Source organism: Mustelus asterias, chromosome 3 (assembly GCF_964213995.1).
Source record: "Mustelus asterias chromosome 3, sMusAst1.hap1.1, whole genome shotgun sequence".
Lineage (NCBI taxonomy): Eukaryota > Metazoa > Chordata > Chondrichthyes > Carcharhiniformes > Triakidae > Mustelus > Mustelus asterias.
The window spans coordinates 105,582,583-105,600,402 of NC_135803.1; the positions used below are offsets into that span (position 1 = coordinate 105,582,583).

General features: G+C 43.8%; 2 protein-coding genes across 5 annotated transcripts in view; one reads left to right on the plus strand and one right to left on the minus strand.

The window, feature by feature from the left end:
- LOC144491514 (acylamino-acid-releasing enzyme-like) overlaps nt 1-11,238 on the minus strand; it is a 61,896-nt gene extending 50,658 nt beyond the window's left edge. Inside the window, exons 1-2 of the mRNA XM_078209422.1 lie at nt 11,084-11,238; nt 3,905-4,034 (exon numbers count right to left, since the gene is read on the minus strand). Of these exons, the coding sequence (XP_078065548.1) occupies nt 3,905-4,034 (130 nt within the window). The 5' untranslated portion in view covers nt 11,084-11,238. The remainder of the gene's footprint in view (nt 1-3,904; nt 4,035-11,083) is intronic.
- A 182-nt stretch (nt 11,239-11,420) lies between these two features.
- The window catches only part of LOC144491513 (acylamino-acid-releasing enzyme-like), a 207,588-nt gene continuing 201,188 nt past the window's right edge, over nt 11,421-17,820 (plus strand). Inside the window, exon 1 of one of the 4 annotated variants that reach the window (XM_078209418.1) lies at nt 11,421-11,489. In XM_078209418.1, coding sequence (XP_078065544.1) covers nt 11,478-11,489 — 12 coding nt within the window. In that variant the 5' untranslated portion in view covers nt 11,421-11,477. Of the gene's footprint in view, nt 12,210-17,820 lie in introns of all 4 variants that reach the window. The other 3 variants (XM_078209419.1, XM_078209420.1, XM_078209417.1) reach the window with 3 other exon arrangements.

Genomic DNA, 17,820 nt, shown 5'->3' on the forward strand with positions numbered 1-17,820 from the left:
CTTCTCTCCCTCTACCATTTTCCCATTCTTTCGTGCAAATCTTACTACATGCTATATCTAGTTCCCAATTTAACAAAAATATGCCTATGGTTTAGTTTTACACATAGCGGGCAGAGAAATTACTTCCCCACTATTATGAAACATTGACTTAAGGCAGCATTTGCAACTTGTTTCCACCATCTTCTAGTCGAAGGCTACCTGTTTGCTAAATTCAGTTACCACTTCATACTCTTCCACATATAGTTTTTGTCAACATTCCCATTGTTGGAACCATCAAATTGACTGAAGGAATTTGTAAAAATGGGAAATAAAAAACCATCCTGGACATGAGAACATACAGTGGAAGCTGGAATTTTGAAATATAAACAGAAAATGCTGGAAGTAATTGGGTCATGTGGCATCTGAGGAGTGAAAAAGAAACTCACCATTTTACGTCAATGACCTTCTATCATAACTGGAAAAGTACAGGGGTCGGGAAACGGGGGAATGCGGAAAGAACAAAGATGAAAGTTGGCTGTAGGGTGGAAGGCAGGAAAGATTAAACAACAAAAAGATCGTGGTGCAAGGCAAAATGGATAGTAATGGGACAAATATACTTTTTTAAAAGCTGGATCTCTAGGAGATGTACATGGGAACAGCAGACTCAGTCGCAACCATACAAAAAGTGGTTCTGATCTGGAATTGTTAAACTCCATGCTGAATGCAGACTGTTGTACAGTGCCTGATTGAACGATGAGGTGCAGTTCTTCAAGCTTCCTTTGAGCTACATTGGAACAGAATATGAGGTTATGGACAGAAAGGTCAGAGTGAGAGTGGGACGGAGAATTAAATTAGCAGGCCACCAGAAATTCTGAGGCATGCTTGTGGACTAAACAAAGGTGCTCTGTAAAACAGTTAACCAAACTCTGCTTGGCCACCCCAATGTAAAGGGGAATACATTGAGGAGTGAATAGAGAATACTAAATTGAAAGAAGTGCAAGTAAATCATTGTTTCACCTGGAAGTAGTGTTTGAGACCTCAGATGCACTTACACAAGGTGCTGTGGGCAGGGGATAGAGTGGGAGAAAGTGTCGTCAAGGTAATTGTGGGAATCAGTTAGCTTATATTGGACGTTGGTCAATAGCTTATCCCTTGGATTGGACATGGAGAAATTGAGGAAGGAAGGAATCGGAAATGTGCCACGTGATGGTGAGGGATAGTGAAAATTGAAAGCAAAATTGATGACATTTTATTGTTCACGGCGAGAGGGAAAATAACATTGATACAGTCATGAATGCACTGGTAAAAGAGAAGGGAGACGATCCATGTAGGACTGTAGCAAAGAATATTCCACACATCCCAGCAAAAAATATGCACAGCTGGGATCTCTAAGGGTTACCACAGCAATACCTTTTATTTTGAAGTAATTAAGCGGAGACAAAGAAGAAGTTATTCAATGTGAAAATAAGGTCATTGAGTTGGAGGATGGAGGATGGGAACTTGTGTTGCATTCAAGGAAGGAGTAGAGGGCCCATCATGGGTAGGGTTAAACTCAGAAGTTGTACATCCATGGTGAAAAGGAGATGGTTAGGGCGAGGAAACTGAAAACGGGTGAAGTAGAGGAAAACATCGGAAGAGTTGTGGGTGCAAGTGGAATAAAACTGGACAACGTGAGCAAAAATAGGGTTGAGCTGGAAAATTCAGTTTTACGAGATTAGAACAGGCTGAAATGATCGGCCGACACGGTGGCACAGTGGTTAGCACTGCTACCTCACAGTGCCAGGGACTTGGGTTTGATTCCCGGCTTGGGTCACTGTCTGTGTGGAGTATGCACGTTCTCCCTGTCCTTACGTGGGTTCTCTCCGGGTGCTCCGGTTTCCTCCCACAGTGTGAAAGACGAACTGGTTAGGTGCATTGGTCATGCTAGATTCTCCCTCAGCGCACCCAAACAGGTACTGGAGTGTGGTGACTGGGGTATTTTCACAGTAACTTCATTGCAGTGTTAATGTCAGCCTTTAAACTTTACCAGGGCTGTCCTGTTTGTGGAAGAGCACTATGCAGGCTCTATGAAATTGGAAGCTGTCCAGGGAGCCTCTGCGAGAGATGAGATCTGTGACAGGCTGTGAAATTATGGCTTGATGTTCAGTGATTATAGTCGACAAGGAGGTAGCAGTTTTCTCAAGGTGGAAGTTGGTTCACCGAATAACAAGTTTAGTGACAATGACCTGAGAGAATGAAGTGCTGCAAGCTCAGTGGGAATTAAGTTAGTATGAGTGAGCGGAGTAGAAAAACTGAGATGATTAATTTACAAGAGCAGTGAAAAGATCTAAAAGAAAATCAGTGGGAGGAACCCAATTGGAACAAAAATTCTGAAGGAGGGAAAAATAACTTACTGTGCAGGAAGGCGGTGTACTGGCCGAAGAGGTGAACGCAGAGGCAAAAATGTGGAAGAAGAGTTCAGAGCCACATAGCTCGAAATTCAATGAGATGACAGCACAGAGGATGAAGTTGATGTCTTTGCTATTGCACTTTATGAGTTCAACAATTTCTGATTATAACCACTAGCCACATCATTCCGGAGAGCAACTCTTGGTAATGATGCTGCTATTTCCATTAAAACCTCCTATCAGCATGCCCTTTTGTCATATAATCACTTCTGCCTTCCACCCCATCACAGGCCTTTTCTCTAGCTCATCCTTCTTCCACATTGCCCTGCCTCTGTACTTTCTTGAAAACATTGAACCTCTTAAACTTTATACACTTCTGAAGACACATAAACTCCGTTTCTCTTTCACAGATGATTCCTGACCTGTTGGTTTTTTCCAGTATTTTCTATTCTTATACCAACTTGGAAACTGTTGGGTATCACAATGAAGTAAAACAGGGTTTTCTGATAACAAGACTAACCATCTTGTGTTAAATTCAAAACTGAGACCAAATCATGATGAAATGCATTGGCATTGCTTTGTGGTAGTAAAACTGCACCACACTTGTTTTCAATTCATTCAATGCCCCTTTAATTTTCATAGATATTACTAACTAAGGTTTTACCTTACTACAAAAGAACCCTTTACAAGAGTCTGTCCGAGACAATAAATGTTTTTGAATGCATTATTCCCATCTCACTTAACTTCAAAATCTGAAGAAATTGATAACAATGCCTGTAAATATCCACATACTCACACAAAACCCAGGTAAACTATTACTGTATTTATAAGATCACCATACAAGCTCAAAACAAGCGTATCTAGGTGTCAAATAAAGAAAGTAGATGATCAAGATACATTAGTAAGGGCACATAAGATAATTCAGTTGCTTTATTTCCTTTACAATTGCAAACATTTAGTTTGAGAATTCAAAGCTTAAATAATTATTATAATGAGTTGTGGAAGCTCCACTTGTACTTTTTCCATATGTTAATTTTACATCTACAGAGAAGTTTAAAAAAAAATTCTTGTTGGGGTAGAGGTGACATGGGAAAGGCCCATTCTTAGTTCCAGTACAGTAAGAGGCAATCATAAAATGTGGGAATGGAAATACATATAACTCAGAGCAAGGATGTCTGATTCCATGTCTTAAGGACAATGATGATCACATGGGTTTTTAATTCAGCATTTTTCATGGTTAGTCTTCCAAGGCTAATTCATAAATTATTAGGTCCATTAACTCTAACTTTACAACTTGACATGTTGCAATATTACCTAGTGTCATAACCATTCTGCTGTATTATTGTTCAATGCTATTAGCACTCAGCTCCCCGTTGTTGTTACTCAACAGAATCTGTCTAAAAACAATAGAAGCACTTTATGACTTGCAAGACTTATTTCTGAGAGTAGGGATGATACCACAATTACAGAAGGTACAATCTGATCAACATATATACCTAGACACTTCCTCTTTTACAATCGGACAATCATTGTTATACCTGAGTAGATGGTGCAGTATTTCTCCCCGCGCTTCAAAGTAACCTGTGGTCCAATCCAGCTTTTCAGTGGGTTTGGGAATTTGCTGATTTCTCTGTAGATCCCAGCAATCACTTCCGAATCAGTTACCATCTCCAATAAAAAAGCAAAACAGCTTATTTAGCAAGTCAGTCGGCATGTCTGCACTTAGTACTGACCATTACAGCAGCTACAATTTAAATCCTGCTTCAGGTCCTAATTCAGAATTGTCATGTTCCTACTTAGAAACAGTTTTTTTTATATCTGCGAAACTCAATATTTCAGATTTGAGGATTGTTTGTACAATATCAACTTGGCACACAGCAGCTAATGTGACTTCTGAAGGGGGAGATTTTGTTTTATTTTTATTTTATTTTTTTCAGGTGGTAATATACAAAATGAACTGTGCCGTGTTTGGATCTCAGGAAAGACTTCAACAAAGTTGCTCATGAAAGGCTGCTGCATAATCTCAGAGCAATGGAAATTTAAGGTAACATCTAGAAATGGATAAGAAACCGTTGGAAAGGAAAGAAGCAACAGGTACTTGTTAAGGGAGTGATCAGAACAAAGAAAACACCGTGGATTATTTTAGTGTTCTGTGCTAGGACCTCTGTTATTTCTAATTTACATCAGTGACCCAAAGATGTGCAGGGTAGGTTGATTGGCCATGCTAAATTGCCCCTTAGTGTCAGGGAGATTATCAAGGTAAATACGTGAGGTACGGGGATAGGGCCTCGGTGAATTGATGGTTGCTGTTGCAGGCTTGATGGGCCAAATGGCCTCTTTCTGCACTGTAGGGTTTCTATGATTCTATGACCCAAACTCAGAATGCAGTGATTAAATCTGCTGATGATAATAGCAAGAATTGTTGTGGATAGGATAACAAACTGGTTGTTGAGTTTGTGTCAGGGAAAAGAGAGTTGGGTTCTAGAATGGGCCTCCTCAACCTGTAAATGGACAGAATAGGTACAGATGAAATGTATTACAGGTTTAAACTACTACATACTATAATAAAGGACAGGCGATACCGCTTAGTATGGCTATGTTTGTACACTTTGTAATATATATAAATGATTTGGAGGAAAATGTAACTGGTTTGATTAGTAAGTTTGCGGACGACACAAAGATTGTTGGATTTGCAGATAGCGATGAGGACCATCAGAGGATACAGCAGGATATAGATCGGTTGGAGGCTTGGGCAGAGAGCTGGCAGATGGAGTTTAATCCGAACAAATGTGAGGTAATGCACTTTGGAAGGTCTAATACAGAAAGGAAATATACAGTAAATGGCAGAATCCTTAAGAGTATTGATAGGCAGAAGGATCTGGGTGTACAGGTTACTGAAAGTGGCAATGCAGGAGGAGAAGGTAGTCAAGGTGGCATAGGGCATGTTTGCTTTCATTGGCCGGAGCATTGAGTTTAAAAATTGGAAGTCATGTTGCAGCTTTATAGAACCTTAGTTAGGCCGCATTTGGAATATAGTGTTCAATTCTGGTCGCCACACTACCAGAAGAATGTGGAGGCTTTGGAGAGGGTACAGAAAAGATTTACCAGGATGTTGCCTGGTATGGAGGGCATTAGCCATGAGGAGAGGTTGGAGAAACTTCGTTTGTTCTCACTGGAGCGATAGAGGTTGAGGGGCGACCTGATAGAAGTCTACAAGATTATGAGGGGCATGGACAGAGTGGATAGTCAGAAGCTTTTTCCCAGGGTGGAAGAGTCAATTATTAGGGGACATAGGTTTAAGGTGCAATGGGCAAGGTTTAAAGGAGATGTATGAGGCAAGTTTTTTTTATGATGTGGAGATGCCGGCGTTGGACTGGGGTAAACACAGTAAGAAGTTTAACAACACCAGGTTAAAGTCCAACAGGTTTATTTGGTAGCAAAAGCCACACAAGCTTTCGGAGCTCTAAGCCCCTTCTTCAGGTGAGTGGGAATTCTGTTCACAAACAGAGCTTATAAAGACACAGACACAATTTACATGAATAATGGTTGGAATGCGAATACTTACAACTAATCAAGTCTTTAAGAAACAAAACAATGTGAGTGGAGAGAGCATCAAGACAGGCTAAAAAGATGTGTATTGTCTCCAGACAAGACAGCCAGTGAAACTCTGCAGGTCCACGCAACTGTGGGAGTTACAAATAGTGTGACATGAACCCAATATCCCGGTTGAGGCCGTCCTCGTGTGTGCGGAACTTGGCTATCAGTTTCTGCTCAGCGACTCTGCGCTGTCGTGTGTCGCGAAGGCCGCCTTGGAGAACGCTTACCCGAATATCAGAGGCCGAATGCCTGTGACCGTTGAAGTGCTCCCCAACAGGAAGAGAACAGTCTTGCCTGGTGATTGTCGAGCGGTGTTCATTCATCTGTTGTCGCAGCGTCTGCATAGTTTCCCCAATGTACCATGCCTCGGGACACCCTTTCTTGCAGCGTATCAGGTAGACAACGTTGGCCGAATTGCAAGAGTATGTACCGCGTACCTGGTGGATGGTGTTCTCACGTGAGATGATGGCATCTGCGTCGATGATCCGGCACGTCTTGCAGAGGTTGCTGTGGCAGGGTTGTGTGGTGTCATGGTCACTGTTCTCCTGAAGGCTGTGTAGTTTGCAATCACTGAAACAACTCTATGATGACATCAACAAGTTCCATCCCACCATCAGGCTCACCATAGACTACTCTCCGGAATCGGTTGCATTCTTGGACACACGCATCTCCATTAAGGACGGTTACCTCAGCACCTCACTGTACCGCAAGCCCACGGATAACCTCACGATGCTCCACTTCTCCAGCTTCCACCCTAAACACGTTAAAGAAGCCATCCCCTACGGACAAGCCCTCCGTATACACAGGATCTGCTCGGATGAGGAGGATCGCAACAGACACCTCCAGACGCTGAAAGATGCCCTCATAAGAACAGGATATGGCGCTCGACTCATTGATCAACAGTTCCAACGCGCCACAGCGAAAAACTGCACCGACCTCCTCAGAAGACAAACACGGGACACAGTGGACAGAGTACCCTTCGTTGTCCAGTACTTCCCCGGAGCGGAGAAGCTACGGCATCTCCTCCGGAGCCTTCAACATGTCATTGATGAAGACGAACATCTCGCCAAGGCCATCCCCACACCCCCACTTCTTGCCTTCAAACAACCGCACAACCTCAAACAGACCATTGTCCGCAGCAAACTACCCAGCCTTCAGGAGAACAGTGACCATGACACCACACAACCCTGCCACAGCAACCTCTGCAAGACGTGCCGGATCATCGACACAGATGCCATCATCTCACGTGAGAACACCATCCACCAGGTACACGGTACATACTCTTGCAATTCGTCCAACGTTGTCTACCTGATACGCTGCAAGAAAGGGTGTCCCGAGGCATGGTACATTGGGGAAACTATGCAGACGCTGCGACAACAGATGAATGAACACCGCTCGACAATCACCAGGCAAGACTGTTCTCTTCCTGTTGGGGAGCACTTCAGCGGTCACGGGCATTCGGCCTCTGATATTCGGGTAAGCGTTCTCCAAGGCGGCCTTCGCGACACATGACAGCGCAGAGTCGCTGAGCAGAAACTGATAGCCAAGTTCCGCACACACGAGGACGGCCTCAACCGGGATATTGGGTTCATGTCACACTATTTGTAACTCCCACAGTTGCGTGGACCTGCAGAGTTTCACTGGCTGGAGACAATACACATCTTTTTAGCCTGTCTTGATGCTCTCTCCACTCACATTGTTTTGTTTCTTAAAGACTTGATTAGTTGTAAGTATTCGCATTCCAACCATTATTCATGTAAATTGAGTCTGTGTCTTTATAAGCTCTGTTTGTGAACAGAATTCCCACTCACCTGAAGAAGGGGCTTAGACCTCCGAAAGCTTGTGGCCTTTGCTACCAAATAAACCTGTTGGACTTTAACCTGGTGTTGTTAAATTTCTTATAAAGTTTTTTTTACACAGAGCGGGGTGGGTGCCTGGAACTCGCTGCCGGGGGAGGTAGTGGAAGCAGATACGGTAGTGAGTTTTAAGGGGCAACTGGACAAATACATGAATAGAATAGGAATAGAGGGATATGGTCCTTGGAAGGGTTTTAGTTCAGTTGGGCAGCATGGTCGGTGCAGGCTTAGAGGGCCGAAGGGCCTGTTCCTATGCTGTAATTTTCTTTGTTCTTTATTCTAATCATGAAACCTTGAACAGAGATGACTGCAAAAGAGGCCATCTGTCACCTACAAATTTAACCATTTTGTATTGAGCTGAGCTTATTTATGTAAATTATAAATTAGTACAGTTCCTAGCATGGAGATAATCCAGTAATTCTTATGCTCTTACAGAAGCATACAAGTTTTAGAGACTATAACATTAGAGCATGACTTTGAAGGGAACCAAAAGGATAAGCAAAGGACAAGCAGATATTCATTCAAGCCAGGTAAGGGCAAATTTAGGACAGATGTCAAGAAGGTTTTCTTCACCCAAGAATAGCTTGCACTTAGAACAGACCTACAAAAATAGTGAAGAAAAACCCCTTATAACTACTTAAATGCCAGTTAGATGTGGTGGTTTAGAGGGAGGCAGTGGCAAAGTCGGAAGGTCACTAGTAATCCGGAGACCGAGGTTAATACAGTGGGGACAGGGATGCAATCTCACCACAGCAGCCAGTGAAATTTAAATTAATAAATCTGGAATATAAAGCTAGTTTCAATAATGGTGACCATGAAACTTTATCATCAATTGTTGTAAAAGCCCACCTGGTTCATTAATGCCTTTAGGGAAGGAAATCTGCCTTCCTTACCTGGTCTGGCCTACATGTAAACCCAAACCCACAGCAATGTGGTTGACACTGAACTACGCTCTGTAATGGCCTAGCAAGCCATTCAGTTCAAGGGCAATTAGAGATGGGTAACAAATGCTGGCCTTGCCAGCAACATTCAGATCCCATGAAAGAATAAAGAAATAAAAAAGTAGGACTGTGTTAGTTAAATAAATTAAGCCAGGCTAAAATACATTCTTTATCTGCATTACTTTTGTGATGTTAAGGAAGGTTTTCAGATCAACCAACCCTTCTGTGTTCGGCAGGAGACTAACCTGCAAGAGATTTCCTAACCCGCCAATCTCAGTTATGTATGAGATGTGTCAATTAGTCTCAGTACTTCTGTTGCATTCTCTCCATCATTATGACACGGCAGATTGTAAATGCCAAACTGCCCAAATCCTAAAAGGGAAACTTGAAACAATTGCCAAAATGTTTTTTTTTCTAATTTGCAAATTGAGGAGAGGTTTTGAAATCAGGAAATGATGTCCCTGACTACTTGCAATGATTTTATAAAGCAGACATTTATTTAAAAAGAAAAAACAAAATTACACTTAAACAAAAGAATGGCTTCACACAGTAAACAATACTTTACAACAGTTCTAAAAGATGCAGCTTGTTAGAATGAATGTCAACTACAGCCTATAATTCTTATTTAGGATTAGTCATCAACGCTGGGAGATTATTTCACATGAACAACCAAGTAACAACTTTTCCACATTTCGAATGCACTCTAAAATTCTGAACAACACTAATCCAAGTGGTTTAAGACAAAATGCAATGTTCACATGTCTAGAATCTCAATTAGCAACTATTATATTTCACCATTGTCTAATTTTACAATTCATCTCAGTTTCTCATAATACAGCAGATCAACAGTTCAAACGGACATTTTTACAGCAAAGGACAAATACCTCTGAACAAAAGATTAATTCTTCAAACAGGCCTTCCAGTTTATTTATATGTAAACCATTATTTACCCACTGTTATTGCCACTTGTAATCTTAACTGATAAAGCTTAAGCAACCAGAATAGCAGAATGTAAAGGAAGGGGAAGACCACTTAAACTGCTTGGGACCAACTATCATTAAACATAGTGGGGGAAAAAACTGGAAGCCTCTAAAATGAGAGGCGCTTGGACATGACAAAAATAAGGTTTTAAAAGCATGTAAACAATAAAGAGATATCTGATCTAAATACAGTTTCTTTAAATCAGATGCAGGGAAAGTACAGACAGTTCATATCACTTTTGTAGTGATGATGAAACACTAAGTGCGTCACAGAGTCGAAGTGTTTTGTCAAATGTCAACATAAACTGATCTGTTAGGGCAGAACCAGGCTTCGATAATTACCAGTGCTTAGGAAATGTCACATAAGTGCCTGATAAAAGAAAATGACAGATTTGCATTTATATGGCACTTTGCACAACCACCAGATGTCTCAAATAACGTAAGTAGTTTTGAAGTGTTGCAATGCAGGAAACACAATCGCCAATTTGCATACCACAAGCTCCCACAGAAACAAGAGGTCTGGAAAAGACCAGATAACCTGTTGTTTTGCGATAAAAATAGAAAATGCTGAATAAGCTTAGCTTAGCTAAGCTTAGCTTAAATAAATATTGATCAGGAAGGACACAAGGCATATTTCCCTTGCCCTTCGTTGAAATAATGGTGCCACAGAATGTTTTACACCTGCCCGAACAGACAGGTGGGGCCTGAGTTTAACAACTCATTTAAAAGATTCCCTTAAGTCAGTGGTTCCCAAAGGGTGCTGCGAGAGAGGATGGCAAGAAGATTCAAGGACAATCAAAGAAACATTTAAACATGGTTTAAACAAGCATTGTTTTATACTTTCTGGATGTCCCATGATCATATTATAAAGTAGTTGCGTTCTATGTTATGAATCAAGCACTGTTAGGAGTTTTTTTTTGTTTTTGAATGCATCTTCTTATCAATAAAGAATTCGGTGTGGCGCGAGCAAATTTTTATTCCGAAAGTGCGGCCCAGTGAAAAAAGTTTGGGAACCACTGCCTTAAGTCCTGCACTGGAGTGTCAGCCTTGACTTTAGTGCTGAAGCCCTGGAATGGGACCTGAACTCCAAGAACTTTGTGATTCAGATCAACCGAGCCGCGAGGCAACTGGCAACTCCGGGGGGGACGGGACAAGTGAACTCTGGCAACTCCGGGGGGGACGGGACAAGTGAACTCTGGCAACTCCGGGGGGGACGGGACAAGTGAACTCTGGCAACTCCGGGGGGGACGGGACAAGTGAACTCTGGCAACTCCGGGGGGGACGGGACAAGTGAACTCTGGCAACTCCTCCCCCGCTGTCTCTCAGCGTACCCACACACTCACTTTCTGAACTCGGGGTAGAGCAATAACCGGTTAAGCAACCCAACATTGCAGCCCTCCACACGCACTGCGGCTGCGCCAGCCCGTGGACGTGCCTCCAAGGAAACGCATGCGCGGTGCGAAGGATTGGACTCTCCCACTAAGAGGGGGAGTGACTGAGTCTGCGAAAGACAATGTTTCCACATACCGTGATTAACAACAGCATTCAAAATTTATTAGAACACAAGATTTTGAGGCTCAGTTAGATACGTAGTCAACGTGAAATACTTGTTGAGATATGGATATTTTAAATTATAATTTCTCTTCTCTCCTCCCTCTCTAAAGTTTATTGGTAAATCATTACTCTCCGCGGGGGGAGGGGGGGGGAGCGCCAGGCCGATCAGTAACCATAGAAACCATGGCCCCGGAGGTAAGAGAGAAAGAGTAAGGCCGCGGCCTGCTTTGTGCTGGGGGGCAGCCGGTTGTGCTTTCGGTGCGCTGGTCCTCGAAACCTGCAGCAGCACTCCCGTCCCCTCCTTTAGCCCAGAGCGGAGGCTGCGCCGGCGCCTTTTAATTCTCTGCCTTTTGGAACATGCCCGGCGGCTGTGAGGTTGCTGCCGCTGGCCCCCGCTTCCCCAGGGGAAGGAGGAGGTGGTGGTGGTGGTGCGCTGCCCGCTCCGTAGCGGGTGAGGGGCGCGGTCTGCAAAGCCCCAGCACCTGTGGACCTCCCCACTCTCTCACCGTTGCTTCCAGGCTGGGGAGAAGAGGGGGAAACTCCCTCTTCAGTTACCACCTGTTGGCTCCCGCTTCAGCCAACAACCGCCTGGACCAGGTGCTTTCAAAGCAAGATGATTTGAACATTGTCCCATTGCGATATGAGGGACCTTTAGTGTGCCCAGTTCAGCCTGCGTTAAAACATTGACTACTTTGATTTGACGTATTGTCACATTGTATTAACATACAATGAAAAGTATTGTTTCAAGGTTATAATATGTATTGGGACGTCCAGAAGTCCTGAAAGGCCTTGTTTAAATGCAAGTTTTTTTTTGTTCTTCTCTTGGTTACTTTCTGGGAGCTTGTTCCACGGTAGAGTAAATCCAGGAGCAAAACTGTTGCATTTTGGCTGAAGTTGTTTTACATACCTGTTAGGGTGAGTAATGGGTTGTTACAAAGTAGTTGTCAGCCATCCCTCGGTGTGCACCAGTTTTTTGTCCCTGAGTGTTCATTCCTTTGATGTTTATTTTTTAAATACTGTTCATCTAAAATATTTTCCACTTTGAGGAAAAGCTCCATACCTGAAACAGGACTTGTATTCTCATGATGAGTACTTGTTCTGAGCATTTTCGTCATTTTATGCTTGTTTGATTTTTCAGTATCTGATAGTGTTTTAGTCATGTATTTATTCTACTGTGCATCTTACACTTTTTCAGTTAATTCCTGAGGTTTGAACATTGCTGTCTATTCCTAATTGCCCTACTACCAATTCTCACCCATGTCCAGTGCACATTGAAAACCCTTAATCATCATTTCTGTTTAAGACTTTTGAGGGTAAACTTTGGATGCTTCAGTGCATTGTGTTAATTCGAGGCACAAAATTAAATTAATTCATGTTAATGGAATGACTAAATGGTTAATGACTAGCCCTTTCCATTGTGCTATCTACTGGCAGCAGTTGTAAGCAAATCATAGAATTTGCAGCATAGAAGGGGACCATATAGTACATCTTGCTGGCAGTAAAAAATCTTTTTGTAGACTAACCTCCCTTTTCAACCCTTAGTCTGTAGCCTTGGAAGTTGTGGCATTTCACTTGCACGCTTTATAAATGCTATCCTTTCATTGAGTTCCAGACCATCCTCATCTGGGTGGAAATGGGCGGCTAAGGAGGAGATTGTAGAGCCTTTGGCTTTGATCTTTGTGTCGTCATTGTCTACAGGAATAGTGCCAGAAGACTGGACGATAGCAAATGTTGTCCCCTTGTTCAAGAAGGGGAGTAGAGACAACCCTGGTAATTATAGACCAGTGAGCCTTCCTTCTGTTGTTGGCAAAGTTTTGGAAAGAATTATAAGAGATAGGATCTATAAGCATCTAGAAAGGAATAATTTGATTAGGGATAGTCAACACGGTTTTGTGAAGGGTAGGTCGTGCTTCACAAACCTTATTGAGTTCTTTGGTCACCTTCTCAAAGAGGTGGATAAGGGTAAAGCAGTTGATGTGGTGTATATGGATTTCAGTAAAGCGTTTGATAAGGTTCCCCATGGTAAGCTATTGCAGAAGATACGGAGGCATGGGATTGAGGATGATTTAGCGGTTTGGATCAGAAATTGGCTAGCTGTAAGAAGACAGAGGGTGGTGGTTGATGGGAAATGTTCATCCTGGAGTTCAGTTACTAATGATGTACCGCAAGGATCTGTTTTAGGGCCACTTGTCATTTTTATAAATTACCTGGATGAGGGCGTAGATGGATGGGTTAGTAAATTTGCGGATGACACTAAAGTCGGTGGAGTTGTAGACAGTGCAGAAGGATGTTGCAGGTTACAGAGGGACATAGATAAGCTGCAGAGCTGGGTTGAGAGGTGGCAAATGGAGTTTAATGCGGAAAAGTGTGAGGTGATTTACTTTGGAAGGAGTAACAGGAATACAGAGTACTGGGCTAATGGTAAGATACTTGGTACTGTGGATGAGCAGAGAGATCTCGGTGTCCATGTGCATAGATCCCTGAAAGTTGGCACCCAGGTTGATAGGGTTGTTAAGAAGGCGTACGGTGTGTTAGCTTTTATTGGTAGAGAGATTGAGTTTCGGAGGCATGAGGTCATGTTGCAGCTGCAAAAAATTCTGGTGCGGCCGCACTTGGAGTATTGCGTACAGTTCTGGTCGCCGCATTATAGGAAGGATGTGGAAGCTTTGGAAAGGGTGCAGAGGAGATTTACCAGGATGTTGCCTGGTATGGTGGGACGGTCTTATGAGGAAAGGCTGAGGGACTTGAGGCTGTTTTCGTTAGAGAGAAGGTTAAGAGGTGACTTAATAGAGGCATACAAGATGAACAGAGGATTAGATAGGGTGGACAGTGAGAGCCTTTTTCCTTGGATGGTGATGGCTAGCACAAGGGGACATAGCTTAAAATTGAGGGGTGATAGATATAGGACAGATGTCAGAGGTAGGTTCTTTACTCAGAGTAGTAAGGGCGTGGAATGCCCTGCCTGCAACAGTAGTGGACTCGCCAATATTAAGGGCATTTAAATGGTCATTGGATAAACATATGGATGATATTGGAATAGTGTAGGTTAGATGGGCTTTAGATTGGTTTCACAGGTCGGCGCAACATCGAGGGCCGAAGGGCCTGTACTGCGCTGTAATGTTCTCTGTTCTCTGAAATAGTTTTCCTCCATTCTTTTCTAATTTTCATAGCCATTATTTAAAACTTGTGCTCCCTGGTTGATTGACCTTTTGGCAAAGCCAGATAGGTTCTTCCTATCTACTGGATTGGTGCCCCTTATAATTTTTTTTTACACCTCAATTAAATCACCCCATCATAGCCCCTTCTGTTTAATTGAAAACAATCCCCACGTATCCAATTCTTCTTTATAGTTAATATTTTTCAGTTCGGGTGACATCCTCGTAAATGTCCTCCATACTGTCTCTCGTGTAATGGCATCTTCCTTGTAATGCAGTGACCAATACTGAACATGATGTGGATTTGCCGGCGTTGGACTGGGGTAGGCACAGTAAGTAGTTTCGCAACACCAAGTTAAAGTCCAACAGGTTTATTTGGTAGCATGAGCTTTCGGCGTGTTACCCTCAGATGAGTGAAGAGTTCAGTTCACAAACAGGGCATATATAGACACACACTCAATTACAGGATAATGATTGGAACGCGAGTCTTAACAGGGAATCAAGTCTTTACAGATGCAGATAACGTGAGTGGAGAGAGGGTTAAGCACAGAAAGAGGGGTAATTGTCTCCAGCCAGGACAGTTAATGAGATTTTGCAAACCCAGGCAAGTCGTGGGGGTTACAGAGAGTGTGTCATGAACCCAAGATCCCGGTTGAGGCCATCCTCATGTGTGCGGAACTTGGCTATCAGTTTCTGCTCAGCGATTCTGCATTGTCGTGTGTTGTGAAGGCTGCCTCGGAGAACGCTTACCCGAAGATCAGAGGCTGAATGCCCGTGACTGCTGAAGTGTTTCCTGACGGGAAGGGAACACTCCTGCCTGCTGATTGTTGAGTGGTGTCCATTCATCCGTTGTTGTAGCGTCCGCATGGTCTCGCCAATGTACCATGCCTTGGGACATTCTTTCTTACAGCGTATCAGGTAGACAACGTTGGCCGAGTCACAAGAGTGTGTATCATGTACCTGGTGGATGGTGTTCTCACGTGAGATGATGGCATCCATGTCGATGATCCGGCACGTCTTGCAGAGGGTGCTGTGGCAGGGTTGTGTGGTGTCGTGGTCGCTGTTCTCCTGAAGGCTGGGTAGTTTGCTGCGGACAATGGTCTGTTCGAGGTTGCGTGGTTGTTTGAAGGCAAGTAGTGGAAGTGTGAGGATAGCCTTGGCGAGATGTTCGTCTTCACCGATTGACATGTTGAAGGCCCCGGAGAAGATGTTGTAGCTTCTCCGCTCCGGGGAAGTACTGGATGACGAAGAGTACTCTGTCCGCTGTGTCCCGTGTTTGTTTTCTGAGGAGGTCAGTGCAGTTTTTCACTGTGGTACGTCGGAACTGTCGATCGATGAGTTGAGCGCCACATCCCTGTTCTTACGAGGGCATCTTTCAGCGTCTGTAGGTGTCTGTTGCAATCCTCCTCATCTGAGCAGATCCTGTGTATACGGAGGACTTTTCTGTAGGGGATGGCTTCTTTAACGTGTTTAGGGTGGAAGCTGGAGAAGTGGAGCACCGTGAGATTATCCATGGGCTTGCCCTACAATGAAGTGCTGAGGTGACTGTCCTTGCTGGGGATGCATGTGTCCAAGAATGCAACTGATTCTGGAGAGTAGTCCATAGTGAGTCTGGTGGGATGGAACTTGTTGTCGTCATGTAGTTGTTTCAGTGATCGCCATGAGTCCAAAGGAAGAAAATGTCATCGACATATCTAGTGTATAGCGTCGATTGAAGGTCCTGTGTGGTGAAGTTCTTGTTCGAACCTGTGCATGAAGATGTTGGCATATTGAGGTGTGAATTTGGTCCCCATAGCTGTTCCATGTGTCTGGATGAAGAACTGGTTGTTGAAGGTGAAGACATTGTGGTCCAGGATGAAGTGAATGAGTTGTAGAATTGCATCCGGAGATCGGCAGTTGTCGGCGTTGAGTACTGAGGCAGTTGCAGCAATGCTGTTTTTGTGGGGGATGCTGGTGTAGAATGCCATGACATCTATTGTGACGAGGAGTGTACTTCACTCTACCGCAAGCCCACGGATAACCTCACGATGCTCCACTTCTCCAGCTTCCACCCTAAACACGTTAAAGAAGCCATCCCCTATGAACAAGTCCTCCATATACACAGGATCTGCTCAGATGAGGATTTCAACAGACACCTACAGACACTGAAACACACCCTCATAAGAACAGGATATGGCGCTCAACTCATCAATCGACAGTTCCGACGTGCCACAGTGAAAAACCGCACCGACTTCCTCAGAAGACAAACACCGGACATGGCGGACAGAGTACCATTTGTCGTCCAGTACTTCCCCGGAACGGAGAAGCTACAACATCTTCTCCGGAACCTTCAACATGTCATTGATGAAGATGAACATCTCGCCAAGGCCATCCCCACACCTCCGCTACTTGCCTTCAAACAACTGTGCAACCTCAAACAGACCATTGTACGCAGCAAACTACCCAATCTTCAGGAGAACAGTGACCATGACACCACACAACCCTGCCACAGCAACCTCTGCAAGACGTGTTGGATCATCAACACAGATGCCATCATCTCACGTGAGAACACCGTCCATCAGGTACACGGTACATACCCTTGTGACTCGGCCAACATTGTCTACCTGATGCGCTGCAGGAAAGAATGTCCTGAGGCATGGTACATTGGCGAGACCGTGCAGACGCTACGACAACGGATGAATGGACACTGCTCGACAATCACCAGGCAGGAGTGTTCCCTTCCTATCGGGGAACACTTCAGCAGTCAAGGGCATTCAGCCTCTGATCTTCAGGTAAGTATTCCTAAAGGCAGCCTTCACGACACACGACAACACAGAATTGCTGAGCAGAAACTGATAGCCAAGTTCTGCACACATGAGGACGGCCTCAACTGAGATCTTGGGTTCATGTCACACTATCTAATCTCCACGACTTGCTTAGGTTTGCAAAATCTCACTAACTGTCCTGGCTGGAGACAATTCACACCTCTTTAACCTGTGCTTAACCCTCTCCACTCTGTCTGCACCTTTAAAGACTTGATTACCTGTTAAGACTCGCATTCCAACCATTATCTTGTAATTGAGTTTATGTCTATATCTGCCCTGTTTGTGAACCGAACTCTTCACTCACCTGATGAAGGGGCAACGCTCTGAAAGCCCGTGCTACCAAATAAACCTGTTGGAATTTAACTTGGTGTTGAGACTTACAATACTGAACATGGTACTGGGCAGGGGAACTTTTCAAGAGTTTCTACTTAGGAAGGAAAAAATTGATATTGTGGTAACTCCTGAGGCGAAGGATCAGGCTTTTGCTGAGAAACAGTAGAGTGGGAACAAAGTTGAAAGCAAGTCCTGAGGCTTCGGTTTTTAAAAAAAAAATCAAATTATCGGAGA